The 26398-nt window shown below is 39.8% G+C and overlaps 1 protein-coding gene across 6 annotated transcripts in view; it reads right to left on the bottom strand.

The window, feature by feature from the left end:
- Positions 1-26075, bottom strand: part of CRLS1 (cardiolipin synthase 1) — a 33982-nt gene extending 7907 nt beyond the window's left edge. Inside the window, exons 1-5 of one of the 6 annotated variants that reach the window (XM_008995727.5) lie at positions 25365-26075; positions 22702-22839; positions 16571-16700; positions 1396-1481; positions 714-782 (exon numbers count right to left, since the gene is read on the bottom strand). In XM_008995727.5, the coding sequence (XP_008993975.1) occupies positions 714-782; positions 1396-1481; positions 16571-16700; positions 22702-22839; positions 25365-25490 (549 nt within the window). In that variant the 5' untranslated portion in view covers positions 25491-26075. Of the gene's footprint in view, positions 1-713; positions 783-1395; positions 1482-11748; positions 11846-16570; positions 16701-22701; positions 22840-24789; positions 24966-25364 lie in introns of those variants that run through there. The other 5 variants (XM_002747341.7, XM_054255209.2, XM_035298336.3 and 2 more) reach the window with 5 other exon arrangements.
- Positions 26076-26398: the final 323 nt, after the last annotated feature.

Raw genomic sequence — 26398 nt, 5'->3', positions numbered from 1 at the left:
TGTGAAACTCAACCAAGAAGCAGTTACAGCCAAGCTTGGTGGCTCACTCCTGTAATCCCAATAATTTGGGAAGGCAAGGCAGGATTACTTGAAGCCAGGAGTTCCATACTAGCCCAGGCAACAAAGTGAGACCCCATGTCTATAGAAAAGTTAAAAATTAGCTGATTCAGTGGTGTGTGCCTGTGATCCCAACAACCTGGGAGGCTGAAGACCACCTGAGTCCAGGAGTTCAAGGCTATAAGTGAGCCGGGATCTCACCACTGCACTCCAGCCTAGGCAACACAGTAAGACCTTGTCTCAAAAAAAAAAGCAGCAATTACATTTCAATTCCCTTTCCCTAAACAGTGGCCCAATTACCTCATTCAGAGCTTAAACTCTCAGACCACCACCAAGGCACAACATGTATAAGGATGATCCAAAAAACATGGATGGGTCCATTAGTGAATTTGACCCTTTTGTGTGTGCTCACCTGTAAATGCCAGCTTCTTGGGCAGCGATATTGTAGATGAACAGCAAGCATGCTGAGGGATGTCATGTTATAGTGTAATGGAAGACAAAAGAACCGGGTTACAGCTGCCTGCCTAACACCACTCCCTAGCCTCTATATGCACTGCATTTAAATTTGTCTCATTTTCAGCTGTTCTTGACTGAGGTTTATATCTAGTATAAAAATATACAAAGGAATAAATTAAGAAAACACTGCATTCTCTTACCTTGCTGATGAATGTTGGTTTTAACCTAGCAGTGGCATAGCAAGGATTGAAATACTTGGCAAGTGTTCGCTGGCAGAGGATTAAAAAAAATTAAGTATTTAATTTATCGTTTAAAATAGTCATTTTATTTAAAATAGACATTTTGTTATATTTAGGTACATAATTTTATAAATCATACAATCAATATATGCTGAAAATTGATTTTTAAAAATGTATAACTATTTCTCAATTGCTGTAAAATTCAAACACAATACTTATAAAGTTTGCTTTATAAAATTATACTAAACTCAAAATTCCATATTCACTATTTTTTTTAATTAAAAAATAAAATGAACAAAATATTGCTCTATTTTCACTAGATTGGGGGCCAAAGAGGTTAATATGCTATGTGTATGTGCCCAAATATTTATAGAGCTCGTGAATAAACATGCAAACAAATCATCCCATGTTCATACAACTGTGATTTGTAAAACCAGTTCTAGACTATCCATGGTAGAGGTTAAATTAGACAACAATATGGCTTGGACCTATGTGAAACACCTTTAAAGAATCTGCTTCTAGTGATAAGGGCTGGCTGGCCTGGTTTTGTGTGCCATCAATTGAAGAGGTTGACTTAAAAAATATTTTTTTTTCCTTAAATCGTAAGTAATGCTAAAAGAATATTTTTTGAAAACAAACTCACTGGTGTTGGAAGAGTTCGGTATCTGACATAAAAAACAGCAGCAATCAACATTACATCTCTTGAAATGATCATATAAGTAAGTGGAACTGAAAATCAAACATAAAATAATTTTAATTGGGATTCTGAAAATTACGAATATACATTATGAATACAATAACATCTCATTCAGCCTTACCACAAACTGCTGTTTTCCAGAAATAGAATTTTTTTTTTTTTGAGATGGAGTTTCACTCTAGTTGCCCAGGCTGGAGTGCAATGGCACAATCTCGGCTCACCGAAACCTCTGCCTCCCAGGTTCAAGCGATTCTCCTGCCCCAGCCTCCCAAGTAGCTGGGATTACAGGCACCTGCCATCACACCCAGCTAAATTTTGTATTTTTTAGTAGAGACAGGGTTTCCCCATGTTGGCCAGGCTGGTCTTGAACTCTCAACCTCAGGTGATCCGCCTGCCTTGGCCTCCCAAAGTGCTGGGATTACAGGCGTGAGCCACTGTGCCCAGCCAAAAATAGAAATTGTATAATGAATATCCATCAATGGTTTAGGGTCCCCTATAGCAAACCACTGATTTTTATATTCTTTAACCCACCCTCAAAACAAAGTGAAGTACAGACTATGGCTTTGAAGTCTGTATCTGTCTTTCAGTATGCTGATCCTCTCAACTGTTTTTGTTTTGTTTTTTTTCTTGCATGTTTTTAAGCTACTAGTCTGCAGTTATCAGCATCAGCTCTAATTAGCGCTATCTCCTCCTTTGTTACTTCTCAGCTCTGTACATCTGAAAAAAGATCACCATATTCAGAATTACACAGAAAGAGATGATAAAGAGGTGGAGGATGTGGGAGGCCTCAAACTCCTCTGGAATCTCAGGACCTTTGATTGCTTGTTCTGCATATTCTCGGAAGAGTAAAATTTGCTGTTATGTGTAACTAGTAGAGAAACAATTTTTTTTTGGAAACAGGGCCTTGATTTGTTGCCCAGGCTGGAGTGCAGTGGCACAATAATGGCTCACTGCAGCCTTGACCTCCTGGGCTCAATGCAATCCTCCCACCTCACCCTCCCAAGTAGCTGAGAACACAGGTGTACACCACCACGCCTAACTTGTATTTTTTGTAGAGGAGGGATTTCACCATGTTTCCCCGGCTAGTCTAAAACTTCTGAGCTCAAGCGATCTGCCTGCCTCAGCCTCCCAAAGTGCTGGGATTACATGCCCATGAGCCACCGTGCCCAGCCAGAAATATTTCATACTTATCCAGCCAGTTCCTTACCAGGAATTGTGATTTTGCTCCTTGCCCATTCAACGAATTCAACTTGTCAGCAGTTTTGTCATTATTCCTCAGATTTTACAACATGGTCCCAGAGCCATAGGCAATAGAAGGATATTTTACAATAAATACCCAAGGAACCCCTATTCCCTTACTGATTGGGAATGAGACAGTAGATAACTTGCTTCATTTTATTTATTTCTGCACCACAGAAAGTTTTTAACTGTGAACATATCTTTTATAGGAAAAAAAATTATTATTTTTAAAAAGGGGGGAAAAAAAACCCCTGAGTTCAAATACTCAGTTCAAACACTGTTCAAACTGTTTCAAATAAATAAAGATAAAAATAAAAAGGATCACGAACATCCCTTCCATAGTACTTTCAAACAAATCTTTTGTGAATTATTGGAGGCTGTACTTATGGTCCTCTCCAATATTGACGTTCAACTGGCTCTGCAATTTGAAGAAAATCTCTAATTAATTAAAGACTTAAAATTTAAATCTCTGCTGGTCATAGCTATGATGAAAGTGTTGATCTTTGCCCTAGTCCTTGATAGATAGTATTATTCCAAGGAAAAAAATGCTTATCCGCTGAAGTCATGGCATTTGGAGCAAACAAGATATGGCTGTATGAGCCAACCATGAAAACAGCAAGGCATAATTTTTAAGAACATTTTTGTGCCTGTAAAACAAACTTTTCTGCAGCAATCATTAGCTGGCAAAATCTAACAACAATCATATTTTTAAACTGCAGCAAACCCACGTGGTGGCTCATGCCTGTAATCCCAGCACTCTGGAAGGCCGAGGCAGGAGGATCACCTGAGGTCAGGAGTTCGAGACCAGCCTGATCAACATGGAGAAACCCCCATCTCTACTAAAAATACAAAAAATTAGCTGAGCATGGTGGCGCGTACCTGTAATCCCAGCTACTCAGGAGGCTGAGGCAGGAGAATTGCCTGAACCCAGGAGACGGAGGTTGCGGTGAGCCGAGATTGCGTCATTGCACTCCAGCGTGGGTAACAAGAGTGAAACTCCGTCTCAAAAAAAAAAAAAAAAATACAAAACTAGCCAGGTGTGGTGGTGCATGCCTGTAACACCAGCTACTCAGGAGGCTGAGGCAGGATAATCACTTGCACCAAGGAGTAGAGATTGTGTTGAGCTGAGATCGCGCCCATGCAAATTAAAATCTATGTATAGTATACATGGAAGAACACATCCAAGACTGCATTTAACCAGGAATGTAGCCTATGGAATTCCGACTGTGCTTGGGACAGTGTATTAGGTTCCAAATCAACAGTGTGACCTAACAATTAGCATTTCTGGACTCAGTTTACCATCTGTAACAGTCTGGTAGGGGAAAGAGCTATTAAAAAAAAAAAAAATCAAGGGTTCCCTAAACTGACTGCCCATCTAAAAATCACCTTGAGTGAGCTCAGTAAAAGCCCAGATGAAAGCTCTCCTCTGGGTGACTCCTATGTAGAGCAATCCTAGAACATTTCTGCACCAGCTGGTCTTGAAGGCTTCAGCCAACTGAAAGACGCGGTCTCCTACTATGGTTAAAAAAATTTATCCAATATCCTAGCTTTCTCTCTTGGCCTCCTCTTCTGGAGTTAAAACAGCTTTCATTTTGCCTACTAGAGTAAGATAGTGAGGGGTAGGACAGTGTAAAATGGGTCAAGGATTTCTCCAGGTTTTTCTCCCTACTTGCAAACTCTGTCTGAAACACAGATAATATTTGCAATGATATTTCCAGTGTCTGTAAGTAAAAATTTATTAGAACACATTCATACTCACTAATTTATATGTTTTCTGTGGCTGCTTTCACACTACAACAGCAGTGATGAGTAGCTGTGACAGAGATCACATAGCCCATGAAGCCAGACATCATGGATAAGTTTTATTAGTATTAAAGAGAAATATTTCATAAAATATTTATACATTAAAAATGGTTAATGTCAACACCATAGGTTATTGCACTGAAAACAATAAATTTAACAGAATATTCTAAAAATTGATTTAAAAAAGAAATAAGAATTTATGATATGATAAACCAGAAATAATACAATAATACAAAAAATGTGGCAGAACAAATACACATAGATCTATTCAATGCAAATAAATCTAAGTAGAAATTAACTTGGATTTGCCTTCTACTCTCTAATCAACACAGTAAGCCAAAGAATCTGTTTTCATCCTTCTCCTCATCCCATAAAAAGATGAAGAGGCCGAATGATGTATTATTTTAGGTAAGGAAGAAAGCAAAAAAATTTTTTGATCTCCAGTCCTGCAGAAGCTATTTCTTACTCTTTGAGAAACAAAGCAATTAAAATGAAGGTAGATGTGACTTTTAAAAAATCCAGCATAAAAGTACGAACATGCAAGACTGCATACATGCAACACTCTACTTTCCAAAACTCTCCTAAAATAATAGCAAAGAAATAAAAGGATATAAAAACGCAAAGAGAATGAGAAGAGACAGATTCAAAGTTTTAACTAAGTTTATTAGTAACAGGGTGGTGAGAGCCGAAACCTCGTCCTTCAGAAAGGAATTCCCATGAGAAGCAACTTCAGCAGAGAAACTCAAGAAGTCCAGCATTCCCTAACACCTTTCTGCTAGGTTTCTATACCAGGCTATGGCTCCCTGAGGCTAAGAGTGATTTTTACATTTTGTAATAGTTGAGGGTAAAAAAGTCAGAAGACCAGTATTTCAAGACACATGAAAATTCTACAAAATTCAATTTCCAGGCTGGGTGCAGTGGCTCACGACTGTAATCCCAGCACTTCAGGAGGCTGAGGCGGGTCGATCACCTGAGGTCAGGAGTTCAAGACCAGCCAGGCAACATGGCAAAACCCCATCTCTACTAAAAATACAAAAAATTAGCCGGGCATGGTGGTGCGTGCCTGTAATCCCAACTACTTGGAAGGCTGAGGCAGGAGAATCACTTGAACCCCAGAGGCAGACGTTGCAGTGAGCCAAGATTGCACCATTGCACACAAGCATAGGCAACAGAGCGTGACTCCATCCACCTCAAAAAAAAAAAAAAAGAAAAATTCAATTTCCAGTGTCCATAAGTAAAACTGTGTTGGAATACATTCACATTCACTGTATATGTTCTATGACTACTTTCATGCTACAATAGCAAAGTTGAGTGGTTGTGACAGAGATCAATCACTCACAAAGCAGGAAATATTGACTACTATCTGGCCATCTGCAGGAAAAGTTACCATCCCCCAGTCCACATGTTAATCTCTGAACCTAGGGCCACTGGAGTGCAGTAGGGATCAAGCAGAGGTCTACATACTGAACACTGAGAACCCAGGCTTCTCCCACAGCTTAGTTCCCAAAACCCTAGTGCGAAGGCCTCCATAATCCCCAAGCAGCAGATGGAGAACTAGGATCTACACAACAGGCTTAAAGATACTGAGAATTCAGGCCCTTTACGCCAGTGCCTAGGGAGCTCTCAATGAATTTTTCATGCCTCATTCAAATATAAGTCAGTAGCCAAGGATCACTATGCACTTCAATAAAGTCTCCATCATAAAAGAGAGGCAAAAACAAACAAAAAATAGAATCTGAAGGAAACAGACACAATGCAGAGGCTTTTTTTTTTTTTAAATAAATACAGGTATACCTCAGAGATACTGAAGGCTGTTCCAACCACTGCAAAAAAGCTAATACTGCAGTAAAGTGAGTCACACAAATTTTTCAGTTTTCCAGTACATATAAAAGTTGTAGCCACACTATATTGTAATCTATTGTGTACAGTAATAGCATTGTCTATACACACACACACACACACCTTAATTTTTTTTTTCTTTTTTTTGAGACGGAGTTTCGCTCTTGTTACCCAGGCTGGAGTGCAATGGCGCAATCTCGGCTCACCGCAACCTCCGCCTCCTGGGTTCAGGCAATTCTCCTGCCTCAGCCTCCTGAGTAGCTGGGATTACAGGCACGTGCCACTGTGCCCAGCTAATTTTTTGTATTTTTAGTAGAGACGGGGTTTCATCATGTTGACCAGGATGGTCTCGATCTGTTGACCTCGTGATCCACCCGCCTCGGCCTCCCAAAGTGCTGGGATTACAGGCTTGAGCCACCGTGCCCGGCCACACCCCTTAATTTAAAAATACCCTATTGCTAAAACATGCTAATGATCATCTGAACCTTTAATGAATCAATGTTTTTGCTAGTAGAGGGTGTTACCTCTGTGCTGATAGCTGCTGACTGATCAGGGTGGTTGCTGAAGGCTGGCGTGGCTGTGGCAATTTCTTAGAATAAGATAGCAATGAAGTTTGCCACATTAATTGACACTGCCTTTCACAAAAGATTTCTCTGTACCATGCACTGCTATTTAATTTCTTTCAAAATATATTCACAATCACTAGTCTGTATCTTTTCTATGGCTGTTTTCACGCTACAATTCCTTCAAAATTGAAGTCAATCCTCTCAAGCCCTGTGGCTGCCTTAACCACTAAGTCTGTTTAGTATTTTAAATCCTCTGTTTAGTATTTTAAACACTTCAACAGTGTTCGTGGCATCTCCACCAGGAGTATATTTCATCTCTAGAAACCTCTTTTGTTTAAGAAGCAACTCAGGTCGTTTTATTGTGAGATTGCAGCAATTCACTCACATCCCCAGGCTGCACTTCTAATTCTAGCTGTCTTGCTATTTTTGCCACATCTGCAGTGACTTCCTCCACTGGTCTTGAACCCCTAAGTCATCCATGTGGGCTGGAATCAACTTCTCCCAAGAATCCTATTAATGGTGGTATGTTGACTTTCGCCCATGAATCACCAATATTCTTAATGGCATCTAGAACTGATCCATCAGAGGATCACTATCTATGGCACCTATAGCCTTAGGGAATGTATTTCTTAAATAATAAGACTTGAAAGTCAAAATAACAAGGACTGCAGAATGGATGCATTAGCAGCTATGAAAACAATATTAATTTTCTTGTATATCTCCCTCAGAACTCTTAGGAGACCAGGTTTGTTGTCAATGAGCAGTAACAGTTTTTTTTTTTTAATTTCCAGACAGAGTTTCACTGTTGTCACCCAGGCTGAAGTGCAAAAACGCGATCTCGGCTCACCACAACCTCCCAGGTTCAAGCAATTCTCCTGCCTCAACCTCCTGATTAGCTGGGATACAGGCATACACCACCCCACCCGGCTAATTTTGTATTTTTAGTAGAGACAGCAGTTTCTCCATGTTGGTCAGACTGGTCTCGAACTCCTGACCTCAGGTGATCTGCCCACCTCGGCTTCCCAAAGTGCTGGGATTACAGGCTTGACACACCATGCCCAGATCAACAGTAACATTTTTAAAGAAATCATTTTTTCTGAGCAGGTCTCAACCGTAGGCTTAAAATACTCAGTAAATCATGCTGTAAATGGATGTGCTGTCATTCATGCTTTGCTATTCCATTTCTAGAGCACAGGCAGAGTAGATTTAGCATAATGCTTAAGGGCCCTACAATTTTCTGAATGGTAAATGAGCGCTGGCTTTAACTTAAACTCACTAGCTTCACTGGCCTCTAACAAGAGAATCAGCCTGTCCATCGAAGCCCAGGCACTGACTTCTCCCTAGCTATACAAGCTCTAGAGGGCATCTTCTTCCAATAAAAAGGGTGTTTTGTCTCCACTGAAAATCTGTTTAGTGTAGCCACCCTCATCATTAGCTGGATTTTCTGGATAACTTGCTGCTAGTGCTTGCTGCTTCACCTTGCACTTCCATGTTATGGAGATGGTTTTTTTCTTAAAGTACACAAACCAAGTTAGCTAGCTTCCAATTTTTCTTCTGCAACTTAGTCACTTCTCTGTGCCTTCACAGAATTGAAGAGAGTTAGGGCCTTGATTTTAGAATAGGTTTTGGCTTAGGGCATGTTTTGGCTGACTTGATCTTCTATTCAGACCATTCAAACTTTCTTCCTATAAGCAACAAGGCTGCTTTGCTCTCTTAACATTTGTGTGTTCACTGGAGTAACAATTTTAATCTCCTTCAAGAACTTTTCCTATGCATTCACAACTTGGCTAGCAATTTGGCACAACAGGCCTAGCTTTCAGCCTATCTCAGCTTTTGAAATTCCTTCCTCATTGAGCTTAATAATTTCTAGCTTTTGATTTAAAGTGAGTGACATGTAACTTCTTCCTTTCACACTGTAGGGTTATTAATTGGTCTAATTTCAATATTACTGTGTCTCAGGGGACAGGGAGGCCTGAGGAGAGGGACAGAGATAGGGGACCCACAGACTGGTGGAACAGTCAGAACATATACAACATTAATCAATTAAGTTCACTCTTGATTAACAGGATTTTGGAAGAAGTTGATTCCAACCCTCATGGATGACTTTGATGGGTTCATTGCATCCCAAAGCAATTAGACGGTAACATCATAGATCACTGATCACCATAACAGATTTAATAATGACAACGTCTGAAATATTGGCAGGATTATTATAACATGACACAGAGACCAGGTGCTATGGTTCACGCCTGTAATCCCAGCACTTTGAAAGGCTGAAGTGGGAAGATCACTTAAGCCCAGGAGTTGCAAGATCAGCTTGGGCAACATAGGGAAACCCCATCTCTATACAAAATTTAAAAATTAGCTAGGTGTGTGGTTACACACATCTGTAAATCTCAGCTACTCAAGAAGCTAAGGCAAGAGGGTCCCTTGAGGCCAAGAGGTCAAGGCTGCAGTGAAGCATAATTAGGCCACTGCATTCCAGCCTGGGTAACAGAGTAAGACCCTATCTCAGGGGAAAAAAAAATGTGACACAGAGAGCCAAAATTAGCATATATGTTAGAAAAATGGTGCTGACAGATTTGTGAACGCAGGATTGCCAAACCTTCAATATTGTAAAAAATGAAACTGCAAAGTGCGATAAAATGAAATGTAATAAAAAGAGGTAAGCACATGTATGTATAGATATCCTGAATAACATTCATCCAGGATTTAAGAATTCTTTTTTTTTTAAAGAGCACAAAGAACATGAGCTCTTGAAAATTCAAAATGAGAGCCAAAAAATAGTCAACAGAAGGGGTGAATGGTAATGTTGGGTGAATCTTTCAGAAGAAAAAAGAGACAAAGATTTTTAAAATAAAATCTGAAAGAAAAAAAGGGACTCAATCCATGAAGCTCAGTTATGATGGGGTGACAGTAGTCAAAGTCCAGAGCCTTCGAGGCTGGGCTCTGATAAACTACGTCCCACCTTGGGGCTAAGATCTAAATAACTATTCCCACAAGGTTGGGAGAAAAGATGGCACAAAGTAAACGAGGACTCCCAGGATTGTCTGATCACCTGGTTGTCTATGTGGTCCCAGACTGTTAGCATTCCTAGGCACCTGGTACAACAAAAAAAATCTCCCCTGGTGAGTAATGCCATGTTCATGAGAATCAAATATTCCTCCAAATTATTTTTCAAAGTAAAAAATAACGAAGAATTAAAATACCATGAGTAAGAATCAACAGAAACAGAACCATAGACAAATGAAAGAGACTACCAAAAGATGTGAGATTTTTTAATCTGATGAAAAATTCAAGCTTAGGATGTTCAAGAAGATAAAAGTCAACATTAAAAACTTCAGCATGGAACCCAAAATCATAAAAGGTGACTTAGCAAGCCCAAAAGAGAATAAAATAGAAGTTCTATAGCTGAAGAATACATAGAAGTTAAGATTAAATAGGCACAGCTAAACAGAGAAGTAATGAAATGAAAAATAGTGAACCTATTAGTACACCCAGAATAGAGCTCAAAAAGAAAAATGAGCTAACACAGAAAAAACCCACTGAGATGTGATGGATACAGGACGAATGTCTACAATAGGTATATTGTAGTCCCAAGAGTAGAGAAAAGAAATAATACACAACAATATTTAAATAGATTGTGGCTGAGAATTTTCTAGCACTGACTTCAAGATATTAATCCACAGATTTAAAAGTCCAATAAATCCCAAGCAGAATAAAAAATAAACTTACAACAAGAAATATTATTGTGAAACTGAGAAAAGCAAAAGACAAAGAAAATCTTAAAAAATAGCCAGAAGAAAACAAAATTGCCTTCAAAAAAGGCAGTGTGGCCAGGTATGGTGGCTCTTGCCTGTAATCCCAGTACTTTGGGAGGCCAAGGCAGGTGGATTGCTTGAGCTCAAAAGTTCAAGACCAGACTGGGCAACAGGCAAAACCACATCTCTAAAAAACATAAAAATGAGGTAGGTGTGGTAGCAAACCCCTACAGTCCAAGCTACTCAGGAGGCTGAGGTAGGGGGACTGCTTGAACCCAGGAGGAAGAGACTACAGGGAGAAGAGATCATACTACTGCACTCCAGCCTGAGTGACAGAATAAGACCGTGTCTGGAAAAAAAAAAAAAAAAAAAGCAATGGATTAACAGCTGATTTCTTTATTATCAACAATGGAAGAAGACAACTGAGCAATACCTTAAACACGCTAAGAAAAATTAACACCAACCTGGAATTCTATAGGCAACAAAAAATATTCTTCAAGAATAAAGGCAAAATAAAAACATTTTCAGAGAAAAAGAACTTACCAGTACACCCACATTAAAAAGAATTCCAAAAGAACATACTTCAGACAAAAGGAAAATGATCTCAGATGGGAGGTCTGAAATACATCAAATAATACAGACTAGCAAAAAGTAGTAACTATGAAGATAAATTTAAATGTTTAAGTTGTATAAACATATCTGTGAGTTTAAGAATTATGTAAAATTAAAGTATGACAACAGTAACCTAAGCTGAGATAAATAATTGGGAGTTCAAGTAACCGAAGGTGCCTTCCATGATCAGCATGAGTACAGAATTATTAAGATCATATCTTGATAAAGATGAATGTTTTAATTGGAGGAAAACTGAATGGGAACAGTGTAAAACTTTCAAACTGGTGGAGTGAAAGAAAATATAATTTAAAAAATATTAAAAAGGGCTGGGTGCAGTGGCTCACACCTGTAATCCCAGTACTTTGGGAGGCCGAGGTGGGTGGATCACGAGTTCAGGAGTTCGAGACCAGCCTGGCCAAGATGGTGAAACCCTGTCTCTACTAAAAATACAAAAATTAGCTGTGCGTGATGGCGGGTACCTGTAATCCCAGTTGCTCGGGATGCTGAGGCAGAGAATTCCTTCGACCCAGGAGGCGAAGGCTGCAGTGAGCTGAGATGGCAACAGTGCGCTCTAGCCTGGGAGACAGAGCAAGACTCTGGCTCAACAACAAAAAATATACAAAGCAAAACCACAACTACAGAGACAAATAGACACACAGTAGGACACTCTAACTGCTGAACAAACCAAAAGCAAAAACAAACAAACAAACAAAAAAAAAACAGTGAAGAAACAGAAGACTTAAATAGCAGGATTAAAAACTTGATCTAACAGACATATGAAGAACATCATACTCAAGAACTGCATAATATACATTCATTTGAAGGATTCATGGATTATTTATAAAATCCGACTCTACTGAGCTGAAAGGCTGAAATCACAAAGAATGTTCTCTGAACACAAGGTTATTATGACTGAAATAATAACAAAAAGATAACTAAAAAATTCCCCACGAATTGGTGACAAACTAAGATATATTTATTTTTAACCTAACAGGTCAGTGAAAGAATAATAATGGAACTAGGAAAATATTCTATACTGCACAATGACACACTGAAACCAACATAGGAGATGCAATGAAAGTGACACTTAGGCCAGGGGTGGTGGCTAACGCCTGTAATCCCAGCACTTTGGGAGGCCAATGGCAGATCACCTGAGGTTGGGAGTTCAAGACCAGCCTGACCAATATGGAGAAACCCCATCTCTACTACAAATACAAAAATTAGCTGGGCATGGTGGTGCGTGCCTGTAGTCCCAGTTACTCTGAAAGGTAAGGCAGGATAATGACTTGAACCTGGGAGGCGGAGGTTGCAGTGATCCGAGTTCGCACCACTGCACTCCAGCCTGGAAAACAAGAGCAAAACTTTGTCTCAAAAAAAAAAAAAAAAAAAAAGAAAGAAAGCGATACTTAGAGGAAGATATACAGTCTTATATGCAATCTTTAGAAAAGAAAAGCTGACAAACAAGTTAAGTATCCATCTATACCCGAATCATTCAAAATACACACGATTTTGAAGGTGTGATATGAAAAAAAAATCATTTTTTATTGATTACATGTTAAAATGACAATATTTTTTATATAGTGAATTAAATATACTATTACAATTTTCATGTTTCCTTTTTTAAAAATAGCTATCAAGCATTTTTAGTTACATATGAATCTCCATGTTATTTCTAGACAGAATTGATCTAAAGAAATCAGAGCTGGGCGTGGTGGTTCATACCTGCAATCCTAGCACTTTGAGAGCAGAGGAGGGGAGGTCAAGAGTTTAAGACCAGCCTGGGCAACATAATGAAACCCTGTCTCTACTAAAAATACAAAAAAACTAGCCGGGTGTGGTGGCACATGTCTATAATTCCAGCTACTTGGGACGCTGAGGCAGGAGAATCACTTGAACCCATGAGGCAGAGGTTGCAGTGAGCTGAGATCATGCCACTGCACTCAAAAAAAAAGAAAAAAAGAATTTAGAAAAAGAACAGCAAAGAAAACCTGAAGAAGAAGAAGAAGAAGAAAATAAAACAGCAAGATTTAATGAAGTAGTAAACAACATATCAGAGAGGCCTGACAAAACTCAAAGTTGGTTCTTTGAAAAGATTCATAAAACTGACAAACCTCTGGCAAAAAGGATTTTTTAAAAAAAGGAACAAAAAAATAACCAAGAGGAAAGGAAGGACATTACTACATATTCTACAAACATCAAAAAGTTAATGGAGAGCTATTCTGGGCACACTGCCTATGGGGTAGCCCTGCTCCACAAGTAGTAGTAAATAAATAAATAAAGAGGCTACCATAAATACTGTCTAAACTTTTTATAATGTAGATCAAATGGACAAATTCCTAGAAAAAACATCACAACTTAAAAAATGGTCAAAAGATGTAATATGGAGTGAGTTGGTTGAAGGTTTAAAAAACAAAGATGTACTTTAAACCTGAATCATCCTGTAACAAAGTAAATAAATTACCTATTTTACAACTCTTCCCTAAAGAAAACTCCAGGCCCTCAATGGCTTTAAAATATTCTACTAAGCATTTAAGTGGAAATATTCATAATCAAACATCTTCCAAGAATGGAAGATTTATGAGGCTTGTTATAAATTTGATACGAAAACCCAACAAGAATATATGGAGAATATAATTCCAAGCCAATCTTATGAATTAAAATGTGAAATCTTCCACAAAATATTAGCAAGTCAAATCCAGCAATCTCTTTATAATATATCATGGGAATGTTAGATTTATACCAGAAATCACAGGTTTACATTAATATGTGTAATTCACCAGACATTAACAGCTAATGGGAAAAATTATATGATCATAATAATACACAAAAGAAGTTTGATAAAATTTAATATCCAGGCCAGAGGTGGTGGCTTATGCCTATAATCCCAGAATTTTGGGAGGCCAAGAGTTCAAGATCAGCATGGGCAACATAGCAAAACTGCATCTCTACAAAAAAAGCATTAAAAAATTTAGTACTCAATTATGAGAAAACTCTTAAACTCCCAACAGAAGTGAACGTCTTAACTTGAAAAAGGATACTTACAAAAACCAACAGCAAACATCATTTTTAACAGTGAAATGCTAAAAGCTTCTCTATGAGATTGGGAATAAAACATTGACATCACTTCTATTCAACACTGTACTACCCAGTGCAGTAAGGTAAGTAAAAGAAACAAAAAGTATAAGGACTGGAAAAGAAGAAATACACTGTTATTAATTACATACAAGACATAATTGAGCATATAAAAAAAATCCAAGATAATTTATATGTATATTATTAGAACATGAGTATTAGAACACGAGTTAGCAAGTTTCACTAGACACAACAATCAACATTAGAAACAGAACTGATTTTTTCATAACACGGAGTTACTAGAAAATGAAATTCTTTTTTTTTTTTTGAGAAAGAGTCTCACTCCGTCACTCACGCTGGAGTGCAGTGGTATAATCTAGGCTCACTGGAACCTCTGCCTCCCAGGTTCAAGACATTCTTGTGCCTCAGCCTCCCGAGTAGCTGGGATTACAGGCACATGCTACCACATATGGCTAATTTTTGTACCTTTAGTAGACAGGGTTTCACCATGCTGGCAAGGTTACTCTTGAACTCCTGATCTTAAGTGAGCCTGCCTCGGTCCCCCAGAGTGCTGGGATTACAGGGATAAGTCACTGTGCCCCGCCAGAAATGAAAATTAAAAGCTACCATTTGTAAAAGCACCAAGAACTATCACGTACTTACAAATAAGTCTAACAAAAAATGCTTATTATCTTTCTTTAGAGAACTATAAAACTTTGAGAGATATTTTAAAAAGACCTGAATAGAGTAGATATAGCATGAAGACTTAATATTGCAAAGAAGCAAATTCTTCCAAACAGATCATAAACTCATTCCAATCCCAATCAAAATCCGAACAGATTTTTCTCTGGAAAATTGCCAATTCTTGGAAAAGTTGATTCTAAAATTTGTAACAAATGGAAACAAACGGAAAGGGCTATGAATGTCAGATGTGGAAGGATTTGCTCTACCAGATATTGAGACTTTTAGCAAAGCAATAAGAAGAGTGGCACTGATGCAAAGACAGATGAATCAATGGGGAAAAAAACAGACAACTTAGAAATGACCTCGCACTGAGTCTGAAAAATTTATATTTTTCTATAAGGCCATTGGAAAACAATACATCAAAATACAATATAACTTTGAAAAAATAGGAGGAGCCAAGCATGGTGACTCAAGCCTGTAATCCCATCACTTTGGGAGGCCGAGGAGGGAGGGTCACTTGAGCCCAGGAGTTTGAGACCAGCCTAGGCAACACACACACACACACACACACACACACACACACCCATTCCCCAATCACATACCACACCTCAATTCTAACTTTCAAAGAAGCACATAAAAGTAAACATTGGTCCAATTTATTTTTAATTGGGCGTGAGAATTTAGAAGACTAAAAGAAAAACAATTTCTAGTACACTAGACCGAACGCCACTATACTTCTTTCTACCAAGTGTCAATAATAACATGATACCGAGGGACCATGTGGCAGCTTCTTTGTTCTCAGATAGGGTTTCTTTCTTTCTTCCTTTTGTTTTTTCTTCTTCTAACCCTCAAAAATGCAAACTCTAAGACTGACAGTGAAGGGAAGTCCCAGCATGATCAGATATGATTCCTAGCTCTTGGGAAAAAACAGTTTAACCTGGTCTGAGGGAGAAAAACTGATTGAGAAACACAGCTGAAGTAGAAAATGAACAATCAGAAAAGCACATGCAAAATACAAAGTAAAAGATCTAAAATCTTATTAGGAAAAGTATTCATATAATGTATAAACTATATGAATGATTTAAAAATTGCATAATAGGATCTAAATAACAATGTGAAATTTTATAGACATCTTCAGGATTTCAGAGTTCTCATTTATTATGAATAAACTATATTAATAAAGGTAATAATAAACTTAGGAAAATTAAATTGCTTTCATAAAGCTAGGCACTAAAAATAAATAATATTGCACCAAAAAATTCCAGAGTGACATGAATTGGCACTGTGAAATACTTGCTCAATTTTAATTTTAAGCAATCTTACTAGGAAAGCAATTGATTTTACAAGTAAAACAAGGACATAAATTTTAAAATCCACAAGTAGTTTGACAAACAAAATAGTTCAACAGTTTAAAATTAGGGAAACAGTTTAAAGTTGAAAAATATATTTTTGGAACAAAAATTATTTCTCTCTCAAGATAAATCCTAAGCTGACTAATTTCATTCTTCCCTGTGCTATTAAAAAGTACGCATGATGCGTTCTTACCTGGAATAAGATCTGCATAGGTCAAGCTAACATATAAGATACTGATAAGTATTTTATCAGCAAGTGGATCAAGTGCACTTCCCAAAGCTGATTTTTGACTGGCCCAGTTTCGAGCAATAAATCCATCCAACTGAAAATAGAAGTTTGTTTTTTTTTTATAAATGTCATAACAGGAACAAAGTAGATATCCTGAAGCCTAAGATACACCAGAATAACAATTATACTCTCATAAAATGTTAACAAAATCTTTTCTGTTTCTTACCCCAAACATTGTTATTCTTTCACTGGTATACATTTCATTTTTAAATTAGCAACTGGTCTTAAAATAAATGCGTTTTTTTCTTTTTCTCCCTCAAGGCCTACTTATTTCTCAGTATTTTCACAAGGCCCCTTTGTGGGATGAACCCAGACACACATTTAGAGATACATTTAGTGATGTGTTTAGAGATATAAAGAACCCAAAGAAAACTCAAAGAAAGCATGAATGGCAGAGCCTGGACGAGAATAATATAATCCAACTGTTAAAACTTACTATTTTTCTGTTTTTCAACTTATTTTGCTCAATATCACTGTTTATTCCATATTCTGACTGTATCTGCATTAACTACATTTGAGTTAAAAGCTCAATCCTGTCTACCTGGCTTAGTTAAAATTCTGATACTTAAATTACTTATTTTTATAGTATTTATTACAATGAAAAAGAAACCATATTTTAAGGCACAAGTTGTACCTAGTTGCGACTGGGCCTAATGGAGCCTGCAAGCTGGTTCTGTTTGATCTATCAGAGCTTTTAAAAACAATAATTAGTAATCAACATTTAAGTATTCAAAAATCTTCCCATAAAAACCCAGGTCTCAGCTGGGTGTGGTGGCTCATGCCTGGAATCCCCGCACATTGGGAGGCAGTGGCAGGCAGACCACATGAGGTCAAGAGATCGAGACCAGCCTGACCAATACGGAGAAACCCTGTCTCTATTAAAAAACACAAAATTGGCTGGGAGTGGTGTCGTGCGCCTATAATCCCAGCTACTCAAGAGGCTGATGCAGGAGAATTGCTTGAACCCCAGAGATGGAGATTGTGGTGAGCCAATGCACTCCAGCTTAGGCAACAAGAGCAAAACTCCAACTCAAAAACAAAACAAAACAAAACAAAACAAAACAAAACAAAAACAAAAAAACAGATCTCTGGGGCCACAAAATGGACTGAAACCAATATTGCCTATCCACATTAAACAAGGCAGATATTTTCTGGTTTATCCAAGTCCCTTCCTGGCTTTTACTCATTTAACTTCAAGCTTAAACAAATATTTGAGTTCTCTAATACTATTTCTAAGGGAAAAAAAGATTAATTTAGATGTAATTAACCACGGTTCATTTTAATGAATAAGTTGTCCCTATCTCAAGTACACCAATGAGTTAGAGGAGACAGCAGTAGTCCAGGACCGTGGGGTTAAAAAAAAAAAATGTGATCTTTGTAGCAGAACAGCAGCTGTTCAAGTCTTGGCTCTGCCACTTACCAGCTGTGTGACCTTGGACAAGTTATTTGGCCTAAGCCTTAATTTCCTCATCTGTAAAACAGAGATAAATTACCTACCTCAAAGGGTTGGTTGTCTTCAGCACATATAGTAATTAATACTTTTCAGCACTTAGCACTTAGTAAATCCTCAAAAAAAAGCAGTTACTAGCTATCACTATCACAATGAAAAAAAGCTATTTTCTTCTTAAGCCTACTAACAGAAAGCCTACTAACTGGGGAGCTGGGACCTTGGAAGATCAGGTTTAGTTCGGTTTCTCATCTCAGGGAACTTAACCTCTCACTTTTTTGCCATCATCACACTCTCGTCTTCACCATTCCTCTAACCCAGATTAGATTCCAAGGTCATCAACGTCATTCCTTTGCAAACATCTGTAACTTTCCTTTACTCCACTCTCCTTCAGCCCTGCTTAAAAACAACTCTCCATGTACTCTGGGCCTGCACCTAAGAGCTGAACAATGCTTAAGGAAAACAGACAAATGGGAAGACTAGTCTCACTTCAAACCGGTGAACACAAATATCCCATGGGCACTCACTGTCTAGCAATCCCACACCTGCTGACTGTATTTACCCTCTCTTCACACTGTCTCTGCTCTCACCTCAGATCTAACTCCATCCCTCTAGTTCATGGCCATGTCTATATTTTCCTTAAGACAAAAGAAAAAGGGTCAGCCCATCCTCATATTTCTATCACCAAATCCCCCACCTACCTGCATCCATTCATTCTCTCTGCCTTCCTTGATCCGTTCCCAAGCCCTCTCACCTTCTGGGACCTGCCTCCCTCTTCCCCATCTCCCCTTGCACCATCAATCTCTCCCTTTCCTTTAATTTAATCTCTCTACTTGATCATTTAATTAATCAGTTAACTAACAACAAAAATTCACTGGACACAGTGGCACACCTATAGTCCCAGCTACTTTGAAGGCTGAGGTGGGAGGATCATTTAAGGCCAAGAGTTCAAGGCCAGCCTGGGCAACACAATGAGACTCATCTCAAAAAATAAAAATAAAAGAACTCCCCCTCCAAAACAAAAAAAAGGATATGTATATATATATATATATGTATATATATATATATATATATATATATATATACACACACACACGCGCGCGCGCGTGCATGCACGTGTATATACACATATATACATATGTATATGGCATATATATTTTTATATATAATATATATGTATAATTCCCCAATATATCTTTTTAAAAGACCCTTCTGTGATCCTATTTGTCTATTCCCCTACAAAGCAAAACTGCCTCAAAGCAACATGTCATTACCATCTCACACCTGTTAATCAACCCACTCCAATCGTCCCCACCCCTCCAGAAGTGAGGCTCATAAAGGTCACCGACAATAACTGACCTCAACACAACTGAAGCACTTTCTCCACTTTCCAGGAAATCTTACTGCCTAATTTTCTTCCTTCCTTGCCAGCTATTCCTTCAGGGTTCCCGACTGGCTTCTTCTCCAGTACTCGACTTGTTGCTCATTTCTCTAACCCTTCATTTCTGTTACCTGAGCCTCAATGATTTTACACATATCCGACCATCTGTATCTGACAGCCCCCAAATTTCTCTCTCTGTAAGGATGACTTCCTCTGACTCCAAACTGCTAAACTGCCCAGTCAATACCTCTATGTGGATAGGCAACAGAATTCTTAGTATTTTCCACTAAACTCTGCCCTACCCAAGTGTTGCCCATCACAGAAAATGTCATTTCCATGCACCTGGTTTTTGTTTTGTTTTGTTTTGAAACAGTCTCCCTATGTTGCCTAGGCTGGAGTGCAATGGTGTGTTCTCAGTTCACTGCAGTCTCTGCCTCCTGGGTTCAAGCGATTTTCCTGCCTCGGCCTCCCCAGTAGCTAGGATTACAGGCATGCGCCACCACGCCCAGCTAATTTTTGTATTTTTAGTAGAGACAGGGTTTTACCATGTTGGCAAGGCTGGTCTTCAACTCCTGACCCCAGGTGATCCCCCTGCCTCAGCCTCCCAAAGTGCTGGGATTACAGGCGTGAGCCACCATGCCCGACAGCACCTGATTTTAGAAGAGAATTAAAAAAAAAAAGCAGCCTAGTATTCATATTTCATTCTTCCTACTCTCACTCCATATATCTAATCTACCAACATAGTACCTCTGTCTTTAAAATACATCTTAAACCCACATACCTCTCTCTAACTCCAAACTCCAACCCCAGTCTAAGCTCCCACCACTGCTGCCCTAGATCATGGTCAGCCCCTTAACCAGTTACTCTGCTTCCACTCTTGCCTATCTATAATCCATTTTCCACATACAACCCAATCAGACTCCATTATTCCCTGACTTAAACTGATGAGTCCAGCCATCTCCAAGTGGCCAATCTAAAGGCACTAACACCTCCATGGAACAAAGGTGAAATGTGGCACCTGTTAACCCAGGTTTCCACAAACATCATCTAACGTATTTAGGAAAATGTTAATGGGACCTCTCTAACAGTCAATGAATACTGCAATCTCATTTGGCAGCTTAAAAAAAAAGTAGCAGACAGAAGTGACTACAGGAACTGAAAAAGATCGTCTGCTATATGAAAAGAAGTTGTTATTGTATAATGCCCTTTGGCAGACTTGGAGATCATATTAACAATGAGTGGAGGCCTTGAGATTAGAAGGGACATGTCAGGGGTGCCTGTACTCCTGGCACTTTGGGAGGCTGAGGTGGGCGGATGATCTGAGGTCAGGAGTTTGAGACCAGCCTGGCCAACATGGTGATACCCCATCTCTACTAAAAACACAAAAATTAGTCAGGTGTGGTGGTACGTGCACCTATAATCCCAGCTACCCAGGAGGCTGAGACAGGAGAACTCATGGAACCCCACAGGCAGAGGCTGCACTGGGCCGGGATCACACCGCTGCACTCCAATGTGGGCGACAGAGAGAGGATTCATCTCAAAAAAAAAAAAAAAAAAAAAAGCAGGGACAGTAGAAAAGGAGAGAGATTGTGGTGAGAAAAGGAAGAGGTCGTGACAAATATTAACAGCAGCTAAACTCTGGTAAAAGAGAGGTAAAAGCCAATTTAAGAGGCTATGTTTGAACCATGTTTGGAAATGCCAAGTACCAAGGCAAATGCTCTCCTCTGTCTGCTCTCCAAAATCTTCAGTTAATTCTATGTTGCCCACCGATGCTACTGCTACTAGGCAGGTGGAATTTTGTTTCTATGAACCTCAAAGAGAACAGCTGAGGTTACAGAGAAAGATGCCATACAACTTTTATTAACATAAAACTAGTTTCTCTCAATTCTCAATAAATATTGAACAAAGCTTTTCAAACATACATTAGTTTGAAGAGGTACCAAAGCACTGCCCATCTGGATGCTCATATACATCTCAAGCCAACCTTGTACAAGAATATGCTGTATCTATTTCTCCTACTAACTTTGCCCTGCTTTAAAGTTATTCCTCCATCTTTTCCACCCTTCTCTCAACTATGCTTTTATGCAGCATGAAGTTTTTCTTTCTTTCTTTTTTTTTTTTTAAAGGGACAAGGTCTTGAGCTCTGTCACCCAGGCTAGAGTACGGTGGTGTGATCATAGCTCACTGCAGCCTTGAACTCCTGAGCTCAAGAAATCCTCCTCTCTCAGCCTCCCGAGGAACTAGGACTACGGCACATGCCACCACACCCAGCTAAGTTTTAAATTTTTTGTAGAGAGGGGGTCTTGCTATGCTGTGCATGTTGGTTTCAAACTCCTGGCCTCTCAAAGCACTGGAATTACAGGTGTAAGCCCCTGTGTCCAGCCAGTTTTCTAAGGCATTTCAAAACTTTTATGAAATAAAGTTGCTGATAAATACAAATAATGTCATACATGATGATGGCTAGCCAGTCCACAAAAGCCCTTCTTTTATAAAATTATTTTCCAGTTTTAATCTGAGATCATCTGAATAAATCCTCCTCTCCTCTACCAAAACCAACATTGTGGTATCAAGGAGCACTCCTCTTTGTTCATCTGCTGAGGGAGTAGAAGAGGAAGGATGTTCAATCAGCCCAGGGCAGAGTATTCTGCAGGGCCATCAGAGAGGTGTAGAGCAGAGACAGAAAATAAATCTGTGGGGTACCTGCAGCTTCCTGCTAGCATGAAACCTGAGCAAAGCTATGACTTCTACATGCTCCCTGGTCATGTATCCCAGTTCCCTGCGTCCTAACAACTGACCACTGTTGCCCCCTCTATTGGGAAAACCAACTCTTCGCAATATTTCTCTTTATCCCAATACAAAGAAAAGTCATCTCAGATCTCCTCTCCTTTATTTTTACCCCTAAGGCAAGCACTCAGCTCTTTGGGAATTTCTAAAGGTATTTCTTTTACTCTTAAAAAACAAGAATAAAAAGTATCCCCTCCTATACTTCCCTACAAACTTCACTTCCTCCCTGAGATCATATGGAAAAAAAAAAAAAGAGTCCCATACAGATGCTAAAGACAAAGTCCTCACACAAAGTACTATGTCAAATTCATCTTGAGGATTTCCTCCCAAGGAAAAGCAGGCTAAGGGTGTGCTATTTCGCTGTAGCAGTAGAGACCCGGGAATTTGGAAGGACAGCAAAATGGGAGGGCATTTACAACTTACCAAATCTGTTAGCCCGGCTAAAGCAAAAACTCCTAGTGCAATATTAAAATCTTCCTCAATAATCAAATAGCCCAGAACTGGGGCCAAGCCAATTCTCGTCATTGACAACATATTTGGGATTGTCCATGGGTTTTCATACTGAAACACAAAGACAAAAAAATTTAAATGAAATACAAGGAATTCATACTTTGAATAACTATATTCATTAGAAAAATATACTTCATCAGTCATCAGCCTGAGTCAGAAGCTACATAAACTTTAGTACATTAAATTGAATTTTTAAATCCATTGTGTTCTTTTTACAGATATCTTCCCAAAATCTTTCAAGAATCAGAAGATGGTTCGGTGTGGTGGCTCATGCCTATAATCCTAGCACTTTAGGAGGCCAAAGCGGATCCTTTGAGCCCAGGAATTAGAGACCAGCCTGGGAAACATGGAGAGATCCCCATCTCAATTTCTTTAATTAAAAAAAGAATACAGAAAATGAAGATGCATCACATACGCAAACACAGACTAAGGGATCTTACAGGTTTTCTTAAGAGGGAAAACAGAAAACATGTAATAATTGCCATATAAGCTAAGCCTTTAACATATAATTTCATTGCAAGAACTCAGAACTTTCAACACTCTGCTTTTAAAGAGGTGAAACTTCAGGAAGATCTTGTAAGCAGATAAATAGTGTCTACTTAGAAGCAAAAGTGTCACAGAAGCCAAATTATCAACACCAGGCATTCAGCTTCAAATATTTACTGCAAAGAATGTCCCTCACTCCCCATACACATCTAAAGAATGCTAAATGCTATACAGTGTATGGAGGTATGAATGAAGAGAATAAAAACACTTAATTCTATAACCTCATCATTAAGTCAGAGAATTACAGGACGAAAATGGAGATAGGAATAGGGATCGCAATATTTGGAAATCGAGAAATTTTGTAAATTTGTTCAAAACAGTCAAGGAAATGTAAACAACCTCAACTAAAAACTAAGGGCTTTCACAGTTCCCATATGGGGGCTTTGCGATTCCTTGAAACTTCATTTGGAGCCAAGCTGTTTGAAGTTGGCACTAACAAAAGAGCTCTTTGGCAGCTGTCTGAAGGGCATCCCCTCCTTGCCAAACAGAATCTGACTCATGAGAGGGTATTTCAATTTTGAAAAGCCTCAGCCCAGCAGAGTTAAGACACCCTGCACAACAGGGTACAGAAATAACACCAAGAAAACGCCTCTCCCTGAAGCATAGATTTTTTTTCTCCACTGAGTCAAGACTGCCAAGTCCACCTCATGGGACTTTCTCTTCACTAGAACCCCATTTAACCTTTCTTAATCAGTACTAGCAAACTTGCCTGAATCTTAATTTTGATTGTAAAAAAGGTGGCAAAGTCCATTTCTAAAGACATCTTTTAAAATTCCATGAACTATCATGTTAAGCAAAAAAAAAAAAAAAAAAAAGGTATTCTCTAAAGATATTATGTCTGTGTTTATAAAAAGAACCCAGTAAGAAAGCACCTCAGCTTGAAGGGATAATTAAATAGCTGTTGCTGGGGTTAAGTGGCAGAATACTGTCATTGAAAACTATAGGAAAACTTCAAATTATCTGAAGAGCAATCACAAACAAGAAGCAATACAAACCTCTACTATGAGGTATTTTACTGAAAGTAATCCATATTATTTAATGAAATAAAAACATTCTTGGAATACATCCCAAATTCAAGTTCAAAAGAGTGTTTCAGAGTCCAGAGAAAAAAGATAAGTCTGTTGACCATAGTCTGGTACAGAATAAGTCAAATACTGATCAAAGGTTAGAGCAACTACAGGGAAGAGTGGGGAGGGGCACACGGTTGCGAAAAAGCAGTAACAAAGCAAAAGATCAGAAAAAAGAGCACCCAATTAACTTCAGAAAGTTGTAAAGAGAAACATCATTTCATCTGGTGAATTAACAAACGGAACTGAACGTTGCTGGAACAGCAAAGGGAGTTCTTTTTAGCTCCACACAAAGTACTTCAGTTAAAGTGTCTCATTAATTTGTAATCATTAAATCTGTAAACGTTTCAAACTTAACATTAAGAGAGTTAATCTCAGATTACTCAACCAGATAACCTGTGGCATACTCGACCAACTAATGCCGTTCTGGGAAGGACTTCAGTCAGGATATGGCAACTTCAAAGTATCCAGCATTCAAACCCCAACATGCTTTAGCTATTAGTGGAGTTGAGACCCCTGCCAGGATCTGGCCACCTCAACCCATGCTGTGCAACTGATGAAAGCAGTACAGGGGCCACGGAAGACATAACAATTGAAGATGTAATAATTGCATGAGTCTTGCTAACATGACATCAAAAGCTCTACCACACTCATGCTCCGGTGTCTTCTATCTGGGCAACATATCAACAAGTGGACATATATTTCCCTCTGTCACCCCAAGAATAGTTTAAATCTTTTTCTATAAGTTCAAATATCTTTTAATTACGACCTAAATTATTTAATTAGCCTTCATCCTATAATGTGTAAAGTTACCAAAGGTCAAATGATGGTGAACGAAATTTGCATGAGCAAACCGAAGGGCCTGTACACCTTTCTAAAGATTCCCAAAGACTTGCCCTAAATACTGGGGATTCGCTTCAGAAGAATTAAAAATAAGCTTTTAGTAAGACAAGCCAGCTCTACCTTTACCAATGCAGTATGCAGTGGAGGCCCTTTCACCAACGGGTGCAGATAGAAGGGGGATGAGAGAGGGTTTCTAACTTGACCACCGAGACCGTAGGTGGTCCCGCTTGTAACTCTAAAATTCATCCCGACAGAATGACCTGCCAGTAACTTCTTTTCAGCGGACGGTCTAAAAGTTAGGCAACGGAAGCGTGCGAGCTGCACCACCCAGAGCACGTTACTCTAGTCCAGGGCCGGCGACCCCAGCCCGGTGCCGGCCCGCCGCCGCCTCGTCCGTACGTACCAGGCTAGGAGCGCTAGCCGGGCCCCACTGGCTGCCCGGATCTTCGGCGGCGGCGCCCGCTCCGACCGCTGGCCTGGGGGTCGCCTTCCCCGCGCCCGAGCAGTGTTTCCGCTGGCCGACCCCGGGCAACCGCAAGCCAAGCGCGGCCGGACGCAGCCACCAGCCTTCGGCCAGGCAGCCCAAGCAGCAGGGCACGGGTGGCAGAAGGGCCCCGCAGGTGCGCCCCTTGCCCGGCCGCGTCCCCTGAACCCAAGCGGCGCCACGCAGGGCCCCCCACGAACCGCGCGCCACGCGCGAAGCTAGCATGGCACTGCGGCCGCGCCGCGGGGACTCGGCCGGTGAGATCTCAGCAGCCTGGGACACTGGAGAACTGCTTCAACATGGAGACCCAGAACCAACACAACCCGCGCCGCCTCTGCCTCCACACTAGTTTTCACACCCTCAACATGCTCCATTTATGCAGGTGGCAGGGAGCCGCCAAGGGCGGAAGCCTTTGCGACGCTTTTACGACACCGTCGCCGTCGGGCTGCCCGGCGCCCCCAGCGCTGCTGAGGCGCGCGCGTCGGGCCCGGTGGGTTTTAGGAAGCAGTCGGTTCCCGGCGCCCTCCTTTTTTTGTCCATAGCCAGGAGCCAAGGCTGGTGGGGAGGGAAGGAGAGAAACGAACGAGGTGGCATGACCGTGCAGCCGACGTAGCCCCGAAGGGACAGGAGCTACCCCAGGCCCTGGCCTGAAACCCTCCGAGGCGGGTGG

The sequence above is a fragment of the Callithrix jacchus genome, chromosome 5, assembly GCF_049354715.1.
Source record: "Callithrix jacchus isolate 240 chromosome 5, calJac240_pri, whole genome shotgun sequence".
NCBI lineage: Eukaryota > Metazoa > Chordata > Mammalia > Primates > Cebidae > Callithrix > Callithrix jacchus.
This window is presented reverse-complemented; position numbering and strand designations above follow the sequence as displayed.